The following is a 26,780-nucleotide window of genomic DNA, read 5'->3' on the forward strand; positions in this document are numbered from 1 at the left end:
AATAAAGATCCAACAAGAATAGCGATGTTCTAGGAAAGCAGTTTGATTAAGCTTCTATAATTGAAAATTTTGTTTGATTTTGTTTAATTGATGTCAAACAGACATAATGATAATGAGATTATATGGCGACTCTCCAGCTTTTGATAGTAGTGAAAAACTCAAGGAGCCCATTCGAGCATTTTTTTCAGGCATGTGTGAGCTTCTTGGTAGAACGAGCGCCCTTCCGTAAGCAAGTTAGATAACTTCTTCACATAAAAGATTTCTTTACAGGTATTATACCTCAGGCATTAATTCTAACACACCGTTGTGAGGGGCAAACGATTCAAAATCAGTAACCACTCGGCCACAGAGGTTCCGTAAGGAAAAAAATACAAAATATAAATACTCGCCAAATTTAACAGGAACAGGTCCAACAGGAAATACTAACGGTGTTATATCCGTCATAATGTTTAAAACCGGTAGTGTAATTGTCATATGACATTCGAATGTTATGAACTTTTTTTCCAACTCGTCTACTGCATTTGTTATAGAATTGGCTAGTGAGTCCTGAAAGTTAATGTCGAACAAAATAAATGTGAACAGTAAGCCCGTAATATAACGCCAAATAATCAATCTGCACAATTAAACGCTATTTCTGAATTCAAACAATAGTTAAATCATACTGCAGTTAATGGCATATTAGAATAATACCTTATTCGTGCATGAATATTTGAAACCATATAAATTTGTCAGCTTTTTCCAAAACTTTAATACTATATACTTCCAACTATTGTATTTTTTTTATTGTAACAACATAATTCCAGTAAAATCGTGAAAAAATAATTCAGAAAATGGGAAAAGCACAAAACTTGGAACTTAACTACTTTAGGGCAAAACCGAAAAAATGTGCATGAGACCCACACATTTTTGCACAGGCTATCGGGGGAAGGCCACAAGAAATCCGTACGGACGCTACGCGGAGATAATGCGGAAAACGTGTAATTTCAGTGCGGTTGCCATGAAGTCTCTGCAAGCTTCTCGCGGAAATTGTACGATCAACTGGAAAATGTTTTAATCATATCAAGGCAATGTACTTCCGCTGTAGGGTTGTCGCGCAATAATTGATCAATATCGGTTCGATTTCAAGGGTACTGCATGGGCATCGAGCGGCAACGTTGCGGCAGGTAATCGAGGGCCTTGCGAAGGATCAACGGATTGCGCAATGCCATCTGCGACATGTCTATGGGCTATGGGCTTTCGACTTTTCTTTTCAGATTTGTATATGTTTTGGCTATACAAAATCGTAGAGGCTGCGGAAATCGCACTGCCGCCTTCTGCCTATAGGTTTCACGGACGCATCGCAGGCCAAATGTGAAATAGGCATTTCCTGAGATTTTAAGTCAGAAGGAATGAGGCTGACCAGAGATATTTTGACAAATTGGAGCCTTTCTGGTATTCTTGCCTCAATAGCTTCTCAAATATATATGTGCAAACTATACAAAGGTTGTTGAGGAAGATGTAATGCCAAGTGCTGAATGGTCTACACAGCCTTATGCAAATTTACTCATGTTGTCTACCATCTTGTGATAGTGTGTACTCATATATGTACCTTTGTCACTTTGTTGAGTTTTATATATCACAGAATGGTTACTTTGTGTTTTCCAAGTTAGACCATGAAGGCAAATTCAATATTTTCAGACATATTCGTTTTTGTTACACAGTGTGTTTGGCATAATAAATACCAATGTATCATGCAGATATTGTGACAGTCGGTGCATAGTTCTTTCATTTGATTCTACTAGCCTGTCCCTATAATCTATTATAATAAATAGTACATTTTAAGACCCTAACCGAAAAGGGTATTTGTCATATTTGGTAACCACAAGTTTTGAATAGAAACTAAGCTAAAGGACCTGCATATTCTCCAAATTACTTTCCATCTATAAACCAGGTTTCATGAAGAAAACTTTAAAATTTGTTCTTCTAAACTTGTAGAAGAATTCACCATTGTTGACTGATGGACGGACATACAGACGGACGAACGGATTTACAAATTGACAAAATAAGATAGCTATCATGTTCTCACTTTTTCTTTCTATCTATGTACAAATTGTCAAGAAACATCTCCCTTACTTAAGAATTCGCAGGATGACACTTTTTTGTCATTGGACAAGTTTTTGCCATAGCAACCACATTAGTTGCCATAACAACAAATTTCAATGATTTTGGCATTCTCCACATTGTCAGCCATCTATGTACCATGCTTTATAAAAATTATATTGTACTTTTAAAGCTATCGCAGTATCCCACTTTGCATGACTTACGGACTGACAGGTATATGGGGGCAACGTATAAGCCCCCTCCGGCTAAACACTGGTAGGGGAATAACACTTCTGATATGTTGTAGTGGATGAAATATAAGATACATAATAGTACAAACTACATAAACTAAAATAAGATAGAAAAATGAAATATGATAACATGACAAATTTGTTTTGATACTAATGTTGGGTTTCATACCCTGAGCAGCAATGGACAAGTGATTCGTAATTAATCAGCACAGAACCAGGCAAGGTGAACTCGTGGTTTTTAGAATATTCCTGTATCCCTACTCATAAATAAAAGAAATATTTGTTTTGAATTTAATGATAAATAAAAAAGGTCGATTAAATGCAGATAACAACGCTTATAGATATCTCAAATTCAAAACATTTAGATACACTGTTTCAAGTGTTTCCAGGATTTATTCAGTAAGACAGTGTTAAATTCATTTTAAATGTTCAAACAGACTACATGCCTGATTTCAAAACTTTATTGTTTTATAATATTTCCAGTAACACATGTCAATGCAAATATTAATTTCCTTAACGAAAAGCTATCATAAAAGCTGTTTTACATAATAATTGGAGCAAATGCAGCAAGTTACATATCCTTGGTTCTTATACAGTTCAGAAAATGGACATTCAAAGGGAACCACCTTGTGTCCACTCGATCAGAACGGCAACATGATGAGACTCCGGGTTCTTCTACTGTTACGGGACTGGACGTAGAAAAATCACAAATATCAGTTCGGGCCTACAATGATGCCCGCTTATGAGAAAACAATTGTTTTCTCGGGATGACCGGTATGCAATATCCACATGCACGAACCCACTCTACAAAGGCAACCTGATGGGACCCCTTGTTCTTCTATGGTAACCCCTATGCAATCTAATGTTGAAGGAAAAAAAAGCGTTTCGAAGTGTTCCTAGCCAAACACACCAGCTAACCCTTGCTTGGACACAAGAGTTTTCCCGGGATTGCCACCACCTGGGCGTGGTTGACGTCAACCTCTCTACAACGCCTACCCGATGGGACCTCGGGTTCGTCTACAGTTACGGGACTTGACGTTTCGAAGATCCGTTCAGGGGTAACTTTGATGTCCACTCTCTCAGTAGGTTGCCTGTGCCTTTATTTTTAATACTTTACAGCTCTTCTTGTTTCAACTACTAATTAGCCGTTAAATATCAATACATGTAAAGGTCATCTGTGAGTCTTATATGAATAAAGTGCCCGGGTCACAATATGAACCTGTCCTATGCCACTGTACAAATCGGTATTTCCTACTTTCGTTTTAGTGAAATTATATCAGGGGAGGTAATTTCATGACAGGGAAATCCTTCGATGCATTTCCATTGTTGAAAAGTTATAGACAAAGTCTTCTTTTTAAACTAAATTAAATGAAAAATATCATAGGGATCATTGATTTAATTTGTCATCCATGATCGTTGTTGTACATGTACTTTGAATTAAATGTTGTAATTGCCGGCAGTTGTAGCAGTTACCTGCCTAAATGCTGTAACTGTTAACAACCCATTTCTCTTTGATGTCACCCCATGCATTTAACCCTGACAAGGCATACTTTTAGCTAAATGAGCGTGGAAGTAAATGTTACACAGAAAAGTGTATATATGGCCAGGTAGACTATGTTAGAAAATCAAAGGGCCATGGGGTAGTGAAAAACATTCAACCGTAAACCTTTAATATGCGTAGCTAGACTTGCTACTGGTCATTCCTACGAAAATTCCTTCAAATCCCACCAATAGTGTAGAAAAAGTACTCTGGCAAATTTTATTCCGAGCTGGAAGTGCTAACGAAATGCACGACTAAGTTTTATACACCAATCACCACTGTGGAGTTTCTTAGCAGTCTGAACAAGGTTCTAGAGATGATGTGCGGACAAGAATCTCTATGTAGAATGTATGATAATAATAAAATTTTCACAACTCAGGGAAAATCACACAATCTTAAAATCCATAATATATGCGTAACTTCGCTTGGCGCAATTCTATAAAATTTCAGGCAAATCCTACCAATTTTATAAGAGAAGTAAGTGTGAAATGATGAGATAGCGCCTACCGATAGATTCTACATACTACTTTGAGCCCAAGATTTTATTCATTCTCATCCATTAGAGGTTTATCAAAATACAGAGACCAACATTTGATTTCATTTATTTGGTGAACGTGCGCCCTCGTAATTACTAACGGTAGTGGTTTCAGTCAATCAGTGTTTTCCTATATTCTGTCCGCCAAACTGAATTTATGATAAGATATTCTTATGTAAAACTGATCCAGAATCTATATTTATAACAGGGCAAACTTATGAACTGATAGTCTTATTAACCTTTTACAATGCACGTATTCGTGTTTCGTTAAACGGCTTCATATTTGGCTGCATGGCATCAAATTTTGATACGCCGATCCAAATCACACAACACGGTTTCAGTACGCATTAGACGGCGCCAAGCTTTAATGAATCGTTTCATTTTACACTGCACGAACTCATGTTGCGTTAAACGTCTTCACATTGGACTGCATGAAATCAAGTTATTATACACCGCTCTTAATTACTCAAAGCGGTTTCAATATGCATTAGATGGAGTCAAGTTGTAACAAATTAGAGAGTTTGAGATTTCAACCTTCGCCTTCCCCTTCAACGTCTCTTGCGAAGTTAACGTATGAAGTTGAAGTTCGATTAAAATTCCTTGAGATTTCAAACTTTAGAATGAACCTTACTTCTTTTAATCCGTCCATTCAATTTATCTGTTATTATGATCGTTTTTCTCGTGCATTTTGATATCAATTGTCCGAAAGTGCAGGACTTTTACAAGAGGTTTTAGAAATGAAAATTAAATAAAAACATTTCAATTAACATAATTATCGCATGGATATTAGTGCGATTACAAAATAAATAAATAAATAAATTATATAAAAATGATGTCAGTATACAATGCATGATTGTAAATTATACATAAGAGGAAATAAAAATGATAATCATATCAACGTATTCTATTGTTGATGGTGTTCTTGAAAGATATTACAGTTAATATTTTTTAAACAAAAACATGAGACATCAACTACAACAAATGCATTTCTCGATATACTTTGAAGTTAAATACATGAGATAAAGCAAACACAAAAGACTGTTGACTAGTATTTCATAGCTTTTCTTAAAGTTTTTTTTTAATTTGAATTGGTACTTTGTACATCGAATTCCTTAAAAGACGCGCCAATATACACAATTTATAAATACATTTAACAAGCGATTTGAAACAAATGTAAGATACTCTCGTGATATCATACGTTTTGGCATCATGTAACTCAGTTTGACTATGTATAATACCAAACTCTCAGACAGCACAATATAATCGTGCCAAGTCACCATGTATCTAGCGGAACAGTCAAGAACTGTTAGGTGGAGACGAAAATTGTCGCACAAAATAACATGAGGGCATATACACGTATTTGTTTGAATATACTATTTCATAAGTAAAGCATGTGCAGATCAAGGAATTTTGGTTAGAGGGACACCAACTTTAAGAGGGGGTGGGGGGTCACCCATTCGGGGGCGGGGGGGTGGGGGAGAGGGGGTAGTCACACTGAGCTTCAAGACCGATTTTCTTTGTAAAATGTAAGAATCAAAGGGGGATTGACCCAAATGCCCCTCTGCCATGTTCTGGGTCCGTGCATGTAAAGAATGGAGCTATCCCATACGGCTAACAGAAAACCTCTCGCATCATGATATCATAAATCAAAAGTTGTCTGATACTTCAAAAAAAAATCCATCTTAATAGTACCATTTTATGTTTATAATTAAAACGCAATTGTCTTATTAAGGTAATATGCGCCACCTAACGAAAGTCAACGGACCGTTATGAAATTTTGCCGAATCAAAATTAACGATATTTCTGATTGACTGGTATTTTTTTCATTTTTCTGTTATTCTCCATTTTGCTGCTGTAAATCTTCAAACATGACCACTAACGTCATTTTTTCAGCAGAGCGCAAAATGACATACTTAACTAGTTTTTCGATTATCGTTTTTATATACAACTAAAATACAGCAAAAATTCTTTATTTTCAAGTTTATATTAAAATTATCTCTCCAATGATATATAATTTGTCATGTTTATTTCAAAGTCATATCAGAGGCAAACGATTTATGAACGCAAAACACGCAAAACAGACGTCGAGCTTCACCCAAAATTTTGCGTGAAGACGCCTATATTTCAGAAACTGCCAGATAGATTTTTGAATAAATTTGAGCAAGCGTCCAAAATTTCAATCGCTATCGATTCCGTAAAAGAAAAATGGGGGTCACCGTTTTAGATTTCGCTCTATTTACTGTGGCGCTTCCCCTACCCCCAGTAAAAAATAACAACGTTTTATACTTATTTCGTAAATTTTCATAAATTTTAATTCCGTTTCTGTTTCTGTTGGTGGATATAATGCTATTAAATTCCAGTAATGATAAAAAGAAGATATGATTAAATGAAATTATTGAAATAAATGAATGATTTCAGGAAATCGCTCTCCTATACATGACACAGAAACACACAGAGTCCTTTTTATTGAAACAGGATATACGTATCGGTAAAGTGCATTTTAGCCGAAAGTTGTATTCACCTAGAATACGCTGATTTTTATTTGTAGCTGCAGCTTCAGTTCTTAAGCAAACTTTGTTTAAATTTAATAAAATTAAAAATATTTGTCAAAACGCTAAAACCTTAGCAGAAAAGTGAAGCATATCAAATGTTAAAGTTCTCAGCAAAATGTTTGTAGGCAATCTTAAAGAGATTCTATTACCGGATATTTTGGTGTTCATCTAAGATTTCGTTTTAAATTTATTTTCACACAGGTATGCTTCATGCCAGTACTGGATATTTCCATGTCAGTGTATTTTTATCTTACTTTGGTATTCTGTCGAACGCATGATAGGGACAAAAGGAACCGTTCTAGAAAATAATACTGCACATGACTTGTGTGCACAAACCGTTATCTGGAGACGAAACAGGTAAAAGTTCGAACTTCCGGAAGTTCAGTTGGCCGGTTCTTGTGAGGTAAACAAGATTAAATGGTTTATAAGAAAACGCAGAAGACGGTGCAGTCTTAATAAAAATGCAGTTATTTCGATAAATGAGTGCAGTTTTTACATAGGTTCTATTAAAACAATAGATTATCGGGGCTAAAAGTGCAGTTTGGAAATATAAAGACTGATTCTTTGTTCTTACACATTCTTTTTTATATTTTAGTTGCTTTGTCATTCATGCTACTACAGTGACTGTTCAATATCTGTCACCTAAACGTCAAAACATATATGAGCCGCGCCATGAGAAAACCAACATTGTGGCTTTGCGACCAGCATGCGCATCCTAGCAGTCTGGTCAGGATCCATGCTGTTCGCTTTCAAAGCCTATTGCAATCAGAGAAACTGTCAGCGAACAGCATGAACCATGACCAGAATGCGTGGATGCGCAGGCTGGTCTGGGTCCATGCTGGTCGCAAACGCACTTGGATGGTTTTCTCATGGCTTGGCTCAAATGTTAAGATCGTCATCTAGATTGACTACACCGATGAAAGTTTGCGTCTGATATCAGGAGACGTAGGTTCAAACCATACAAATACCACAATTTTAAATGTCTCATTTTAAAGGCATTGAAAGCATGCGCACGGTAGATAGTTTAATTAAGCAAATGTGGCCAGGAAATAAAATGGAGACTTTGTAAAATATGACTGTAGTATAAAATTAAATTATAAAATAGGGTAATATATAAAACCGTGCTCACGTTTTGTGAGCATTTTATTCAATTTACTGCTTAATTTCCAGTAGACGTTTATAATTTTTGTCGGGATATATAGCACATGTACGAACCTGCGTCTTCTGATATCAGGCGGAAACTATCCTCGGTGTTGTTTGTAACATTTGTTTACCGGGATATATAAACAAAACAAGTATTTTGTTAAATTACTCAACATTAATCAAAAGTACCACGAGCGAAACTTTGCTGTGTGAACGTCTTGGAGATACATGTGATTCTTAACACCCTAAATAAACTTATGGGACAAATCCCTTTCACTCCTCATTAGAGTACTGTATGCGTAATCTAAATTTCTGTAAACTGTTTCTATGTAAAGATGGAATCATTAACTGCGCACTCTTCGAAATACTATATAGAGTGCACAGGCACTCAGGCAAAATTGTCTGTAATAAAGCATGTCTGTTTGTCATGTATAGAACATTTTCTAGAAAACATTCATCTGTTTGAAAAATTTAATAAACAAAAAACGTCTTCATTTTATCATTATTGTGATATCATTTCATTATATCCAACAGCAGAAACTGATATTATTTCATTATATCCACCAATAGAAGAAGAAACTGAATTTGAATTAATGGAAATTTACGAAAAAAGTATGAAAACGTCGTTACTTTTACTGGGGGTAGGGGAAGCGCAACGGTAAATAGAGCGAAATCTAAATCGGTGACCCCCATTTTTCTTTTAAGGAATCGATAGCAATTGAAATTTTGTACTTCTGTTGAAATTTGTTCAAAAAACTATCTCACAATTTTAAAGATATAGGCGTTTTTACGCGAAATTTTGGATGAAACTCAACGTCAGTTTTATGTATTTTGCGTTCATAAATCGCTTGCGTCTGATATGACGTTGAAATAAACATGACAAAATTATATATCACTGGAGAGATAATTTTAATATAAACTTGAAAGTAATACAATTTTTGCCATTTTTTAGTTGTATATAAAAACGATAATCGAAAAACCAATCAAGTACGTCATTTTGCGCTCTGCTGAAAAAATGACGTTAGTGGCCATGTTTGAAGATTTACAGCAGCAAAATGGAGAATAACAGAAAAATTAAAAAATTACCAGTCAATTGGAAATATCGTAAATTTTGATTCGGCAAAATTTCATAACGGTCCGTTGACTTTCGTTAGGTGGCGCATATTACCTAAGTGTCCGGCAGAAAATGTTCCACCAAATGATAATCGCGCGTTATCATTCATTTTTCAAGTAAAATGACTGTCATGCCATGTGCCTCCATCCCGATTTTAGTCTTTGATGCCGTGTATGTGGACAGTGTAGATGTACAAAGACTGAAGTTTTGACTTGCGTGATATCACATCTTCGGACGTTCAAAACTTCACTTCTTACGACAAAAAGGCCCATCTGGTATAATCAATACCGCATGAGGACACAAATATGCCGTAGTAGTTAAAGTTTGAACAAAATCTCAAAGTTTCTCAAAATAAGTTGATAACTTCATACTTCCAGGTTCAATTCAATGTATTTAGTTAAAATCATTAGCCAAACAAAACTTCAATATTCTTATACTTATTGATAGTGTTTCACATCAAATTTAGTCCAGTTATACATATGGATAATTGAATAACTTAATAAGCAGAAATCCTGAAACTAAGCTTTTTATTTCACATAGTAATAAAACGAAGTCTTAGGCTTACTTGAAATTACATGGAAAACTTTAGTAGATAAAATACACGCATATTGGTGACGTTTTACCCCAAATATATATGAGAGACGTTGAAGGGGAAGGCGAAGGTTGAAATCTCAAACTCTCTATTATTTCATTTTACACTGCACGTACTTATGTTGTGTTAAACGGCTTCACATTGAGCTGAATGGTCTCATGTTTTGTTGGATGATTTGATAGTACGGTGCATCGCAACAAGTTTTTCAATGCATCGTTCCATGTTTAGATGGATGAAATGAAGTTTTGTGTTAAAAGTTTCAAAATACAGTGCGTTGAATGCAAATTTATTGGACGGGATTGAGTTTTAGACTAGATGGCGTTGAAATGCACTGTACTGACTGATTTGTTTATGAATGGATTGTATATTTACTAATTCTGGCTGTAACCGCCGCCCATACCAATGTCATTCGTTAACAGCTAGGATAAAGAAGGGATATAAATTTACATTTTGTCTGTTAAAAATGCCATGTCACCAGTACAAAACGTAACTTTATACAAAAACAACAACAACAAAACGTTGGAATTCAAATCAAAGACAAAACCTCACTTTGAATTAGTAACTTTTCACTTCATTTTCTTTATAAATATCTCACTTATTAACTGCGCCGTTAATAATATACTTCCGATCTATTTAAAACACCCTATTTTTAACAAAACAAATACGAAGCTATTAAATTAAAGATATGGAAAACAAACACAAATATGTCTCAAACTACTTGAATGGTCAGCTGGCGTTCAGTGATGTAACCAGTGGTTTAATACCTTATCAACGAGAGATCTTCTATAGTCAGTTTGAATGGCGATATATGGCCTTTTTGTGTCGGTTCGCCGTAAAATCTAACTCACTCACATGCTTGGTACGCTTGATCATTGATAATTCATACACGACATTCATGAATATAGCTGTTTGTGGTGCGCATGAACATCTATTTGATGTGATTAGGAATGAAATAAAGATTCCACGATTGTTAGGAGTAGTCCTCTAAGTCTGGTAGCGGGTAAATAAAATATGTTGAACATGCCCTTAAAACTACCAAGAGGTATTTGATATTCTGCAACTGATATTTTTAGATCTGTTAAATGTTTAACTACAGACGTTAAGCATTTGTAACTTTGTTTATTTGAGTAAGAACATTCACTATTGTAGTATTCGAGCTAGGGCTTTTAAGACTAAGCGCGTTTTAGATAGCCCCATGCCTCTTGATAAAATTATAAAAGAAAAAACTTTCATTATCTTTTTAGTTATACTTTCACTTAACCTGTGTTTTCAACATTTACATAAATCGAGAAAAAAAACAATCATATAATTTCATGGTAGTTTTGTAACTTGCTTGCCTCTGAACATGTTGATCTCAAAGAAAAATAATATCTTACTTTCAATGTATCTTGCCCATCTGGTCCAAAAATCCTAAGTGTGTCCCAGACAAACCTAAGCATCTGTACGCTTTGTGACGTTGAATTGAGCTTCCCACTTATGATGTTAACGATTTCCTCACCGATGTTAGATCGACGTTTTATTACATGTCTTTTATTACATGCGAGCTTGATGTGTTCCCCGGTGTCTCCAAACACAAAAAGATAAAACGATGAACCTTTAACAATTTCTTCTCTAACAGTCTTTTTCCTTAACATTGAAGATGGATATTCTGAAAAGGACCAAACGATTGCCATTTTTATATACATAAACACTTCATCGATAGCATAAACAAAATACAAAATGTCATTTAATTTAAACTGCTGTTCATGTCATAAATTAGCTTCTATAACCAAAATAAACATTTTTTTTTCACATTTATAACCCTGTTATAGATCTTTGATTGAAATACCATGGATCGATGATCCACTGAGGTGTTCGTTGACAATATTATCATTACACGACCCCTTTAAAATATAAATAAATATAACATTACCATTAACATTAACCTTGGGTTATATATTCTCCAAACTTTTTAATTTATTAAAGGAACTATATGGAAATTAACAGCGCCGTAAAACTGAGAGAGAGAGAGAGAGAGAGAGAGAGAGAGAGAGAGAGAGGTTATGAACCACTAAACTTTTTTAAATCCCAGAGATGATTTTGCCACTACTCGCTCCATGGTGGTACTTCAGCTTTAGTTAGACCATAGATACACCTCATGAAATTATTTTAGGCACGACCGGGCATTTCGGTTAAACCACCACATCCCAAGCAAGGTTTCGAACATAGAGCAGAGAGAGGTTAGCGATTCGACTGTTATCACTAGCTCACGGAAGACCCCATTTCTGTACAAGTGACTGCATTCTATATATGTTGCGTTCCTGTTGGTCTTTTGTCGTTGTTTTGGGGCGATACAAGAACTAACTATATTGCTCCGTACAATACTGACCTTACAGGCACGATTATCCAATTGCAGGGATGACCGTAATTAGACGGAAATATTGTTACGAACAAATTTTTTGAAGTTCGTTTACCTGTCTTATATAGTAAATATTTAACACTTGTTACCGGCATAAAGCTATGGATTGAGATTACCTTTTGTAGTTTGGAGCAATTTAATATCTTCAAAAATATGTGTTGTTTCAAAGCAACTCATCATGCCATTGCATACATCCATCTCAATAGACAAAGTCATCGTGTTTGCAGCTTTTATTTTGATGTTTAGGAAAAGTTGAAATCCTTCGTAACTTATATTTGTCGGCAAGACAAACTCCTTACCTGTAAAATAAATATTGTTAAACCAATATTTTTGTTCACATACCTTATACTATGTTGAATCGTTAACCGTAATATCATAATAAATAATAAAATCTGTAAAATGATCCATTGGAAGCAAAGAATATATATTTTTCTCTTGTGACGCTCAATGAGATAACAGATTACACCAAATATACTACGAATTTTGAAAAGGGGCATACTTTTATACAAAACATATTTATTGGAGTTTTACATTGCATGCAAGATCATCGCAGTTAACCAGTGTGTGAAATTTCAGTCCATTCCTATTTGTAGATACTGAGATAGCGACACACACGCCTTCTGTTGCCTGGCGGGGATAACATTTATTTACACTGTCTTGTGACTTTGGAACATGGTGGGGGTGAGAGTGAAGTTAGGTGCACCATAAACCGGTTTAAACTCCCCAGTGGTGGTTTTGCCACTAAACGTTCCTAGGCGGTGCCCCACTGTGTTCCTTTATTTGTTTGTTTTGTCCTTGTGTGTTTGTTTTGTGTTTGTGTGGTGTGCGAGTGTTGTTCGTGTGTGCCTTTGAGGAGGCTGCGGTTTTGGAACGTGGCTTTCCCTGTTGGATATTCTTCCTTGTTTGTTTTTTTTTTATATTCAAAAGATAATCATACGTTTCTCAGTCGATATAGGAGTATAAATTTTTTGAATGCAAAATAGAGTTATGGAATCTGTACAATGTAAGATTATCACAATGAACAAATGTGTGAAATTTTTATTGATCCCTACAAGTTACTACTCAGATATCAGCTTACATACAAAACATAATCGAATCCGGACGCTCACGTTGACACCGACAAAAATGGATGAATGCAATAGCTTTAAGTATTTGTCGAGCTAAAACGAAATGCAGTTGAAATTCTGTAAATCGAACTGGCATATGCAAGTTTTCAAATCCTGTCAAATTTGTTATCTCGAGGTAAAATTCTTGATCCCTTAGAAATCGCGATACAGATTTTCAAATGTAATTGAATGATGTATGATATACTACATTCTTGCATAAAAACTACTTTTTTCACTGGATCCGCCCATGTATTAACGGGAGAAAAATCGTGTGCAAACAAGGACATATGTAAGTATTTTTGCGCACACTGATATTTGGCATCGGCGTCTTGTTTCTTCCATAAAACCTCTTCTTGTAGCATTATAGATACAATGTAATCCATAGTCTGTTTAGCTGTATCAGTTTCCAACCCCAAACGTACTACCCCCATCAATGTACGCACTAGCTTCTCTTAGAGTTCACTCCCTTTGTAAAGCGTCTGTTCAGTTATTGTAAATAACTGTGAATAAATAAGTATCGCGTGTAACTTGTGCTGTTGCTCGTTTTTAGGTATTATATTTATGGCTTTTGTTAGTATCAGTCGGTATGTTTTTACCTGATCTTTCGCCGAATTCATATAATAAACCTTGAAAGATAGTCACTACCCTCGTACTCAACCGTACTCTAAATGTGTTCGTACTCAAAATAATTCGAATGAAAATTTATTATTCTTAAAACTGTTCCTGTTAATGAAATTTTTAAGTTATATGCAAAATTATTGGTAATACAACGTTTGTAATAACTAGAAATAAAAATAAGACGCTCAAAAACCTTCAAATCACGCTTTTGGTAGTGTTGTTGATCTGTGTGCCCTGGTTATGGATATTTAAAACATGTTTACCGTTTCCAAGAACAACCGAATGGTAACTAAAAATGTACCGGAATCGCAAAGTCATCACAAATGCAACAATGCATTAAGTCGTCGTGTAATGTTTTTTTTCTTATGCAAGAATAGCGACAATACACGTTTGTTTTATGTATTAACGTCTGCAGAAACCGTTAATACACAAAAAACGTGTATTATCCCTACAATTTGATTGTTATGTGATCAACAATTTTGATCTTCTGGTGTCTTAGGCAGTAACGTTAGTACTTTGTCAAGTGATTCCCTTACACTTATAGTGGCAAATAATAAAATCTATGTTTAACGCAAGAACAAATGTATAAAAAGAATCGTATATATGTGTGTGTATATATGTGTGTATATAAATACCTTTGCAGAAAGCAGAGCCAAACAAACGCTTATACAGATATATTTGAAACAGAAACTTGCAAAACACGGACGAAAGAGCAAGGAGATGCACATTATAAAACGCCGAACGAAACATATCAAAGCTCTTCAGTCACAGTGAGCTTTGATATGATAGAGTGGAATGCCATAAAACAACAGAGATTAACACAAAAAAACTCGATTAATGTCAGAATACTCTGGTTATAACATTTATTGATAACATCTAGTTTTGTAGGTACACTTATCAATAAACAAATACAGTCTAAGCTTCGAGAGTTTTGGTAGTTTTCTAAAAATAAATCACAACCTTTTAAAAGCTTCTGACCATAATTTGATCCATCACATGCATAATAAAAAAGCGATTGTGCTATGCTCAATCATTTCCGATTGAGAAAATGTTTGAAAAATTTATTAAAGATAATTCATACTTTCAGCTGTTATATTGTGCGTTTCTTCTGCAGTTGATATGTATAAGATATTTTCAGCAGGCTCAATCATGACGCTTATCAACAACAAATGAACATATCCGACTGTCTTGACAGGCACATTGCATGTTATGCCTTCACAAGTTGATTTTGCAAAACAGAATATACCGCTGTCTTTGACAGCGCTGTGGAAATGAGGACACACTGAAAAATGGTTAATAATGGTTTTGTTCATAGATAAATTAACATTATGTAACAAAACACTATATACAGTGAAAATTCAGGGTAAAGTGTATGGCAGTATCTTCCTGAGACCACTTTAAATATACAATTTTCAAAGAGGATGTAGTTATATTCTATTCTAATCAGAGCGAGGCGCATTTAATGTTATAGTTCTGCGTACAATAACATTTCTTCGAATTAGAAATAACAAGGTTGGGAGGTTATTAATACAGCATACAGGTTATAATCATTATAGAACAAATATATTTTATCTCCTTTCATAAGATAAATGTAAACAAATGAAATGTAGAATTATGTTTATTGTGACATATTGTATACTTAGACAACAATGGTGCTGTAAATGATAGTTTTCAATTAGCGAGTTGACTACAGATATGTTTTAGTTGAATATCGATATCATTTCTGTTACATTTATGTTTTTTCATAAATGTTATTAAACTTTATGATTCGCATATATCATTGTCTTTAGCAGTAAAACTATCGTTAATGGGGTAAAAAATATTTTTATCTCATGAATACCTTTTTCGTAGAGAAATGGCGTTTCGTCAAATACATTCATTACAGATGCAGAATCATCAATGCGTTTAACGGTTCCCGTTAGAGCTTGAAGCAACCGCATTCTTTTCATTGTCATAGATATTACATTTCTCACCGGTACTGTCATTATTTCTGATACTGTTTTGTCGATTAATTTAAGTAAGGCTTCTTTTTCGTTGGTTTGATCAGAGACAATAGGACATTCTCTACTGACAAATTCTTCAGCGACTGGAAATTTTTAAAGCTCGGAATTCTCGGTCTGTTCATAAGACAATGATAAGAATATATTAATACAATCGCAAACATAGTTGTGTTGGCGGTGGTACAAAGCACGAGTTAGCCCAGAAAGACCAAGGTGATAACTACTTGTATAAAAGAGACAATGAACTTATACAGATATAATGCATTGAATTTATTATCCTGGTCAACTACAACTCTAAATTTCAACTTAAAAAAATACAGTAAATTACTTACAACTTAATATTTTTGAAAAGCTTTGTTTTGTTTTTGCTAAGAATAAATAGCGAGCCTGTATTCATATAAACAAGTGTAAGATTGTACCGCCTTTAAATCAAATAAATGTAAATTCAAAATGGTACAGAATTGGTATATCTTGACGTTGATTTTTCGAACAAAACCAATCAGCAAATACGTTACCCGGTGTCACTGAACAAGCTTGTTTCAAATATGTCGTTGAATATACGTGAGGTAGAAGAAATATTATCAATAATATTTTGCCGAAGAATATCTTTAACATTCAATGTATCCCTTTTGTTCTTTTTTGTCGCAGAGAGAGGGTCAGGCATGTCTTTACCGCATTCACTTGCAGAATCTTTTCTGACCGTTTTTGTTATATACTCGGAAAGGCTATCACATAATTGTCCACTGTCCGACACCTTTCCGAAAAAACTTGGACAGAAAGAGAAAAAGAAAAATAGCAGAATGCAAACTTCAAAAAATGTCTACTTGTAAATGACACCTTAAAGAAAATATCCTTCATGTGACAAACAAAACATTTAATGGTTGTCTCACATTCAGACTTTCATAACTAATAAATAGTAAGTTAAATAAGCAGTCACTATGAATTTCGAAAGAATAGTTATTGTTTTTGCATTTTAATATGATATACAATTATATTTTATTAATTTAGAGGCATCGAACATCTCTATAATTACCTGACCTCATAACTGTTGCACTCCTGGTTCCATTTTACGTCTCGAAGAATATCGTCAAATATTCTGTTTATAAGTCTAGAAGGATCTATAAAACTTCCAGATTGATCAGATCTTTTATTGCGGGTATGATTATATTTCCTATCCGTTTCACGTTCTCGCATGGACAGGTGAATGAAACTCGTCTTGCATATATTTGGCTGAAATGATCTTCCAATAAATATCCCGGATGGTACCCGCTTCATATGTAGCCCTGTATCTGGACTGATATTCTCAATAATAAATTCGAGTTCCCTGAAATCATCTTGCGTTGGTTTAATTATCACTGAAGTGTTTTTGATGAAAATGATGCCATCTACTGGATTAACAATCTGAAAAAAAAATATCGAGAAATTGTATGCTAAATCTATGGCGAATACACCATATAATATGAAATTAATACCTCTGAAAGATGGCACAAATTTATATCACATGTGTGACAGCATTATATTTTAGTGTATATTTCTCCGGTTTGATCATTAAGAGCTTTTACTGCCATCTGTTTCTGAATAACCTTGTACTATGAACAGAAGCTGATAAAGTAATATTTTTTGAAGATATATATGATATTAATGTAAGAAGTATGTTGCCTCGCGGCTGGATACAATGTTTCTAAATTCCTTAAAACGGTGGTTGATATTCTACAGACCTGTAAGAGAATGTGATCTTCTATGTTTGGCTACGTTTTGCAATTAGCAATTTCAGTCAATCATTACTTAAAGGCTAGTACAGGGATGACACATAGACTTAAGCCCAAGGACTATCATAAAACAAGTGTGTCATTTTGATCAGAAGACACACTCATGCCATTTATTGACCTTTCTATTATATACGTTGGTTTCATTTTCATCTTCGCATTTTCTTTTTCATATCGTCAACATAATGACCTGAATGAATTCCGATGCATTCTTATCTTTAAGGAGGACACCAAAGGTGAAACCTACAAGAAAACTTATATATATATATAACTTTGCTTTATAACATTGCCTTTAAAACGCGTAGGCATTCAGGTTTTCCGGGACGTGTGTGGTACACTGCACGATTATAAGTAGCTGAAAGGCAGCCATAATTGCCGTTTCAAATCGAATCTTACGTTATTATTTATTGTAATCTACATAAAGTGTTTTAGAATATGATTTGAGATCTATCAAAAATGCCGTCAAGAAAATCGACTTTCTGCTACAAAATCTGATGTTAACAATGGACGGACAAGCAATACAATGATGTAAGGCCAGCACATATTTAAGTGTGACCCGTGCTAAATTCCGACCCATTATCTTGATCTGTATTAAATACTACTTCGATCTTTCGTGGACTCAAAAACTGTCGTTTATTTGTTTATTTGTTTTTTCTTCTTCTTTTCTGTGCTATTGTATCATTACGAAAAGTAGACATTATTATTGTATCTCGATCCATATCTGCCGCGAAATATTCAAAATTCCATGGTAATTTCTTATCTTACTTATTACCGGGTAATATAGCGGTTATAGATACCATGAACAGACCAATATTTTGTCGGGACATATGACCATGTATATATGGACATGTAAGTATAGGTCCTTGATACAACTGGGCACAAGGAAGCTCATAGAAGGTACAAGGATATTGTTCAATATTATAACTCATTTTTCAATTTTGACCATACCTTGAGATTGACCCTCTATGACCACGATATATACCCATATATTTCTTTGGTGTGGCGTGTAGATGTGGGTCCTGATTACAGTTTAAAACCAAAATCAAAGACCTGTATTACTTTGAAGTTTGGTTCCTGTTACTTTTAATGAATGTCAGGAAATCAAAACACTACGTTTTTTCAACCCTTTTCCAAGTACCTACACGCCGGGCATCTACTATTACTATATATGGGTGAGTAGGTAGATGTATCCGTTGTTCGTTTTACTGTAAATGGGGTGAATGAAATGCATTCGAAGCTCAGAGTGGTCACGTTATTTTTGACGAAAAAAGCTGTTTTATGGAAGAGCGGTGGTACTTACTAAGCTAGCTCAAGCCAAAGGCTATAAGGATTGGATCCAATGGTGATGTATCACTTAGCTGAGATCATTTAAGCCCCGTGGCTACACAATAAATAATATTTAGAAATACTGCTGGACTACGACATATTTCACTGGACGCTTACGGGCCGGTTTGTTATCTAGCTTAATTTGAATCTTCAGTATATCATATAGGTCAATATGACATCAGGTTATGATTCAGAAAACAAAACAAAATACAAATATTAAAACATAACAAAATATGTTTAATAAATTTTTAAGAAATTGAATGACGTCCGATTTATATCTTCTGTTATATCTGTCGGCGGGAACGTATAGGGATTTCATGAACTTAAATAATGTTTTTTACATGAAAACGATTATCACTCTTATGAAATCTAAAATCATCTGAAATAAATGCCAGATGATGAGGTTACATCTTGCTGTGAAATGAGACTCGATTAACTAATTACGTAATAGTGATACGAGGGTAATACATTGATATTTCAATTACCGCATATAGAAATTTAACAAACCGAGCATGCTGCCATGTTGGGCGACCAGCATTTGCCTAAAATTGACGTTAGATTTACAATGGAGTAGAGTTAGGTAATTTCAAATATCTGTTAAAGTAGATCAGGTTTTGTCTTGATATTTTCCTGGCTGGTAGCACTTGATATTATCTAGAAAATATAGATTAAAACAAGAAGAACAAAAAGTATCAAAATTCACCAGTTTTGAACAGTTCTTTCTTAATAGATATCTTAAATGCACGGTGACAGCAACTATTTTTTCTTTTCATTTTGAAGTATTTTGGTGTCATTAAAGCTGCAAAATATTTTGTAATTTTGGTAGATCTAAATACGTTTTCTTCCATTGAAAATAAAGTAGGTGGGTTAATTATGGCAACATGTAAAAATGAAAGAGATTTGTTGGTGACATTTATGCTTATACCATACTAACACCGCCTTGTTTTTATATTAACCTGTAAGACATGAAATCCCTATAACATTAAGTGATATACTATATGTTTTATTAAGTACCACCATTTTTTCAATTTTACAAAATCTCAGAAATGCTTAAACAGTGGGTGAGGAATATGCTCTGTAAAATTCAAACGAGTTCGGTGACCTGTGTTTTTCCTACTCCTGTTTGTCTTAGAAACTAATGTTCTTCAAGCTCACAGAGTATGAAAACATTCTTAACGTCAGATAAACTTTAGAAGGTACAAGGATATTGTTCAATATTTAAAGTCATTTTTCAATTTTACCATACTTGAATTGACCTATACCACGAAATACCCATATATTTCTCACGACATATACCCATATATTTCTTTGGTGTGGCGTGTAGGTGTGGGTCCTGATTACAGTTTAAAACCAAAATTGAAGACCTGTATTACTTTGAAGTTCGGTTCCTGTCACTTTTAATAAATGTCAGGAAATCAAAACACTACGTTTCTTTTTAACCCTTTTCCAAGTACCTACACGCCAGGCATCTACTATTACTATATATAGGAGAGTAGGTAGATGTATCCGTTGTACGTTTTACTGTAAATGGGGTGAATGTAATGCATTCGAAGCTCAGAGTGGTCACGTTATTTTTGACGAAAAAGCTGTTTTATGGAAGAGCGGTGGTACCTACTAAGCTAGCTCAAGCCAAAGGCTATAAGAATTGGATCCAATGGTGATGTATCACTTAGCTGAGATCATTTAAGCCCCGTGGCCACACAATAAATAATATTTAGAAATACTGCTGGACTACGACATATTTCACTGGACGCTTACGGGCCGGTTTGTTATCTAGCTTAATTTGAATCTTCAGTATATCATATAGGTCAATCTGACATCAGGTTATGATTCAGAAAACAACAAAAAAGAAACAAATATTAAAACATAACAAAATATGATTTTACCTGCGAGTTTCCTACGATTTCAAGGTCAATCCCCTCTGTCTTAAAGTTTCCGTCTGTGTTTGTTGGAAAGACGCCTGCAGAACAGAGTTGGTCCGCCTTACGAGTCCGTCTTGGGAAGTCTGGGTGAAACTTTGGTCCGAATATCAAATTTACTCTTGCTTTACAAAAGTCAATTCTAAAATAATAATAAAGCTCTTTGTTCACTAATTGCTACAGTTCTGATATGTGTGTTGAAGGTTATCATATTACATAATGTGTCATACTGCCCATGCTTAATAAAAATAAAATATAATAACTGACACAAGGTTCGAGTCAAAAAGTGTTGAAAGGTAAAAGATAATCAGCTACAATATCCTCTTGTATTTTTGAACTCGTACAATGCAATTAGAAATATTTATAATAATGTACATTTTGACCGCACTGTGAAAACTACGTTAAAGAAATAAAACAATCAAAACAACACTTACGAGGATTTCGTGTTCATGAAGTCTTTTTTTAGTTGTTTTACTAAGTCGGAAAATATTTTGAATTTGTCCAGGAATGACTTTGTTACTCTATGCATCATTTTCAACGGTTCAACTTTCTTAGACAATTTGGTCAAAGTTGAAATAAGCGTGGTAGGGGATACCTACAATTCACATTAAAATACTTATCCATTAATTCAAAACTATGCACTGAGTATGGGTATTATTTCGCCGTTATTTCATTTAGAAGACTATTAAGTAAAACTGAGGTTTGTTTGAAATGTTTTTTGTAAATGTTTTTGTCAGGATTTATACATAAATCATTTACTATTGGGCCATGCTATCTGTATATGAGCTGTCAGATATCATTGCAATGAATGATTGTATGATACGGGTACTTACCGACATGTCCACCCTGTCGTTGAAGTCAAGAATATTTGTTTTCTTCTGAATAATATATTCTGTTTCTTGTCCAAGTTCTTTGAATCTCAAAGCAAGCCTTTGAATTTCTTTCGCGTTTTCAGTCCATGCCGTTCCTCCTGTTGCATAGATACATAAAAACAACAAACTTTTCATCACATATATGACACTTTAAGTAACATTACTGCTATTTTAGTGGTCAATATCTGATATTTCGACTAATGCCATCAACTCTTGACCTGATAATTTATTGTCGTACCGGCTGTATTATAACTTCAATTCAAGAAGCACTTGCAAGCCCTTTCAATTTTAAAGTGTTTTATAGTATACTTAGTATAGAATCTTTGGGTAAAAAAAACATTGAGGGTAGAGTAGTTACACTTTACTACATTCTACAAGTACATTAAATAATTCAACCGAGGAGGTTTTTCATAACTAAAATCTGTCTGAACAATTTAAGACACCTGTTTCATAAATAACATTTCCGTAAGTTAAATTATTTCTGGATTTGTGTTAAGGATATATTACCACAGTATATCATATTGTTCATTTCGAAACTCTCTATCATGCACGGACTATCGGCGATATATGACCATTTTGTGTCGATTCGCCGTGAAACCCAACTCACTCACTCACTGCACGGACTAATATCGTTAAAGGTACAATACTAAGGAAAGTGAACATTTTAATTTCTTTTAAAAAGCACAGAAACTATTTCTTTTTTATTGGAAAATGAAAGTTGGTATGTAGAAATTCGAAATAAATCGCAGTATATGTACAATTATTTTTCTATGAAGTATGAAGAAAGTTAAAAAGACCTGGGGGGTCATTCTGTCGATTCATTGAAATTTCAACATAAAACACATACATTTCTTTGAGTTCCAAAGACCTTCTGTAAATTTTGACCTGCCAATCTTCATTATTTAGTGTCTTGCAGAAGTCTATGCACTGGCTATGAAAAAAATTGCAAACTCACTTTCCCTTGGTAATGGACCTTTAATATCAAAAATATAGTTTAACGATTTAGTACCTTTATTAAATGACAAAGCATTTTCGATTTGTTGTTTAGCATTGGTAAACATTGCAATGGCTGACCGCATGCTGTAATATAAGATCGTATATACTTAGATTTTCTATTACAATTTATTGTCTAAAGGGTATTCTATATGAGACATAACGCTATAGTTTATTTTGTTTTCTTATACTAGCTAAAGGTTCGCTGATTCGATATTCATTTTTAAATTTTTTAATATTTTTCATTAATATTTGTCTGTAAAAAGTCGATGACATTGACAAATGTGTGTATTCTCATTTATGTTTTTTCTCCGGAATTGTAAAGAACATATTTTCAAAAAAAAAAAAAAAATTCAAAACATGTAACTTACTGTGACAATCCACGAGTCATTTTATCGACAGCCTGTGATGGTGAATTTATGACGGATTTCAATGCCGTACTAATTTCATTATAGGACATTACCAACCTTTTATGTGCATACGGAAGGTCCATCGCAATAGGATCAATAATATCCTGTAAATATAACGGTACTTTTAAAATATGTCAGTTTTGTTGTCCTTATTCTGCGTAAAATCTATAATATTGGTTTTAAAAATACTTTGTGAAAGGGCATTGCTGTTGGACATACTAGGTTTACTTTCGTTGTCAATTCATGGATGCTTTCAAAGCAATATATGCAAACATAAAGCTTAAAGCGACTGGCCTCAAGATCGTTCGACAACAAAACAAATATTTTTAGATGTCTTGAAATAAATGCTATATTTCGAAAGAAGACTTTAAAACTTAATTACTGACAAACTTTATTATGTTTATGTTACGGAAACACGTGGGAAACTGCTGTTTTTACTACTTTTTACGATGAAAATCGAAAAGCGTGTGTCACGCTTTTACTCCAAGTAAATTGTCTCGATTATAAATATCTATTATATTTTAAAGTCATAATTCACTACTTCAGCTATAACGCTTTCGGTTACGACGACGGGAAAATGTCTTTATTACTGCGGCGGTCCGGGATCCGATTCCCGACGCTGTCATCTTGTTTCTTTATTTGGAATTTTTAAATACTTTAGAAACAAAAATTCATATTCTAATATTCATAATATGACCAAACTTCAATTTAGAAGAAAGATTATTTTTAGCCAAATCTAGAGGTCACAGCCTTTAAAGATACCGATTGTATATGATTTATGCTTACCATGTACAGGTTAAGACTAGCAGATCGAGAGTCGTCAGCTAAATTTTTCATGCTCATTATAGTGGCTTTTAAGTCTGACTGTTTCGTACTTGGGAGATTTAACTCCTGTAAAGTTTCTTCAACGTAACTTATATTCGCAAAAGCCTCCGAATAGCTTAGTGGTATATCCTCACTTCCGGCTAGTAAGGACTGCACAACTGAATCACTGCCTTGACCTTGAAAAGATTCCAAAGTAGATCTAAATGTCCTAATAGCCACCTTCGTTGGCTCCATGGTCTGGACTATTTCTTCATCGTATCGTTTGATATTGTTCTGCAATTCATCTTTGTTAAAGCCCTGTAGTTGTGTAATAAATATCGATTAACAGAATTGAATTAGCATTAAGATAAATACAAACACAATGGATTCAATGTTTTTATTGCATTTGGATATAACAGCACATACGTTCATATTGTAATTTGTGTACGCCTTTAAGGTCATGAATGATAGAATTAATAATCGTGTCTAACATTTTAAACTTACAGACTACTAGGATTTGTTTCTATTTAAAGTAGATTTCCAACATGTATATATGGATTGTTTAGATATTTGTAGTGTTGAATTATTAACATTTTGGATGCAGTCTATCCCTGTTAAACGAGAATAATGATTATAAAGCTAGGTTACGACCTGTAGTACCATTTATGTTCAGTTTAGTACATATATGTAAATATGACTTCATGCAACTACGCTTATCTCTAAAACACTAAACTATTACCATCCCTTCAAATATTTTCACTGCTACTTTTGATGTGTATATTTAAAAATGATAGAAAAATATAAATATTTTTTATGTGCTTAAAGAAACTACCTATTGAAATGTATAGTTGATATTGATTTAACTTTTATATGTTTTAAAAAGTTCTGAGAGACTCGGTGTTCTGTTATGCAGCCACATTCTTAGTTTTGTGTAGAACTGGTTCGTATAAAAGTTTATTTGGCGAATGGAAACCAATGGTTGACAAATAATATCGCATAAACGCCTATTATAATATGACGACTATGTAATAAAAATAAATACTACCTTTGAAACACTGTAGTCCAGTCTTCCTTTATAGCAAACATCTGTGTGGAATATATTCGCCTCATAGTTAACTAGTCCTAGTAGGAAGTCAATGTCTGCTTTTGTTGATAGATCCACGTTAAATTTCATACTGCTTACATCTTATTAATATAAAATTATGAAGAATTTTAATTCAACATTTCCACACACATTTTATCACTGACGTATGGAATACTACTTAAACTATTTGGAGAAATGTACTGGATAGGCAATATATTGAAATTTACAAATTCTATTAATGTAGAGTTTACACACTCGGTTCCGTGTAATTACGTATTTTAGGCAATTCGGCATACCTCGGACGTAAATGTAGCTCAACTACCTTTATTGCAGCACTTGTTAGGTTGACTTACACCGTTATGTGTTTATTCTTCAATACGTTAACCTGTCACATATGCAGAAAAGTACACATACAATGTCTATGATACGTCTTTACAAAAATTATGAAGTATACACTGATTTTGTACTTTTGCATGTTTATATATTTAAGAATTGAAAAAAAAACATATCTTCTACAAATCGCTTATATTGCAAACAAACTTACCAATGGTGGCATATAGTTCGGCAGTCATGTCATAAGAAACGTCAAGTTTAGCAATATCAATATCAATAATTGATTCGTGGTATGGTATTTGTGTTTTATTTACGATAACATACATATGTTCATTTTCCTGCTTCGACCTTTTTAGCCTTGCTTTGTTAAACCTAGTGCTGCAATAAAAAGTAATTACATTTTTATTTGTTACCTAAACATGTAACACATTAATGTTACAATGCTAGGCATATATTGAATTGATTTAATAGGGAATCGGGATCGAGCCCTTTACGGTAACATGCGATATACCGAATGAGACATATACTATGGAATTAAAAATATGTACTTCCGGTACGTGCACAGAGCGTTTGTCTTGAAATCTTTGGACGAATACGCTTTTTCCTTGTGCCTAATTAGCGTCCACATGTCTAAACAGCAACGTCTTGCACATCAGTATAAATACGGGCAGTGTTGTTTTTATTCCACAATCTACCTTTAAATTGATAGTACAAAACCACGAAAATCGGAATTGATCCCTCTAAGGCAACATGCAATATACCAAATGGAAATTTACTGTGGACTTGGAAAATGTGTATTTCAGTCCTTGCCGTCATTAAATAGTTTCAAATGTTATTGGATGAGTTAAAGTCGGGGTCTATTCCTGATTGAGGCAGTGTATTTCCTATTAGCTTTAAAGATGAAGTAACATACAGTTTTCAACTGTAAATGACACAGGGACTACCAATTAGAGATAAACGTTTGTCTCCATAGAATTGTAGAAGAAATGTTTTACCATAACAAACACAGAACTATATGTTATATGTTTTAATGTAATAATAGACAATTTATACCCAGAGCCTTGTCCTGTTTTCTTGCAAAATAATGCAGAAAAAATGCAATAAAACAATACTTTGCATGTAAGAACAGTCAAACAGGATCTTAAAATTATGCACTGTATTTGCTTAATTCACTAGCATCATGAGAATATCTTTTAATACAAAGAAAGGTAACATTTGAGTAAACTTTATAGATATTATCGATTAAACATTGCGGGGTGTCAGTTACTGACGTTCCCTGTTAAAGAAGTTTTGGACTTACCTTTTCGGATAATAGTCCATGTCTTTAAGTGGATGATTTTTCAAT

General features: G+C 34.0%; 1 protein-coding gene across 2 annotated transcripts; it reads right to left on the minus strand.

Annotated features, from left to right (window-relative positions):
* Positions 1-395: 395 nt before the first annotated feature.
* LOC123534565 (uncharacterized) lies at positions 396-26,496 on the minus strand. Of its 2 annotated transcripts, XR_008366557.1 has the most exons (14): positions 25,647-26,496; positions 25,064-25,203; positions 24,001-24,336; positions 23,176-23,318; positions 22,821-22,891; positions 21,773-21,909; positions 21,374-21,534; positions 20,907-21,081; positions 16,444-17,329; positions 15,769-16,045; positions 15,010-15,210; positions 12,321-12,503; positions 11,183-11,454; positions 396-546 (listed from the first exon to the last, which is right to left on the minus strand). XR_008366557.1 is itself a non-coding variant. In XM_053520322.1 (9 exons), the coding sequence occupies exons 1-9, from the start codon at positions 25,759-25,761 to the stop codon at positions 16,958-16,960; spliced, it is 1,650 nt and encodes a 549-aa protein (XP_053376297.1). In that variant the 5' UTR covers positions 25,762-26,496; the 3' UTR covers positions 16,055-16,957. The 2 variants fall into 2 exon arrangements, 1 of the variants encoding a protein (XP_053376297.1); XM_053520322.1 differs by lacking the exons at positions 396-546; positions 11,183-11,454; positions 12,321-12,503; positions 15,010-15,210; positions 15,769-16,045 and having other exon boundaries at positions 16,055-17,329.
* Positions 26,497-26,780: the final 284 nt, after the last annotated feature.

The sequence above is a fragment of the Mercenaria mercenaria genome, chromosome 12 (assembly GCF_021730395.1).
Source record: "Mercenaria mercenaria strain notata chromosome 12, MADL_Memer_1, whole genome shotgun sequence".
Classification (NCBI taxonomy): Eukaryota; Metazoa; Mollusca; class Bivalvia; order Venerida; family Veneridae; genus Mercenaria; species Mercenaria mercenaria.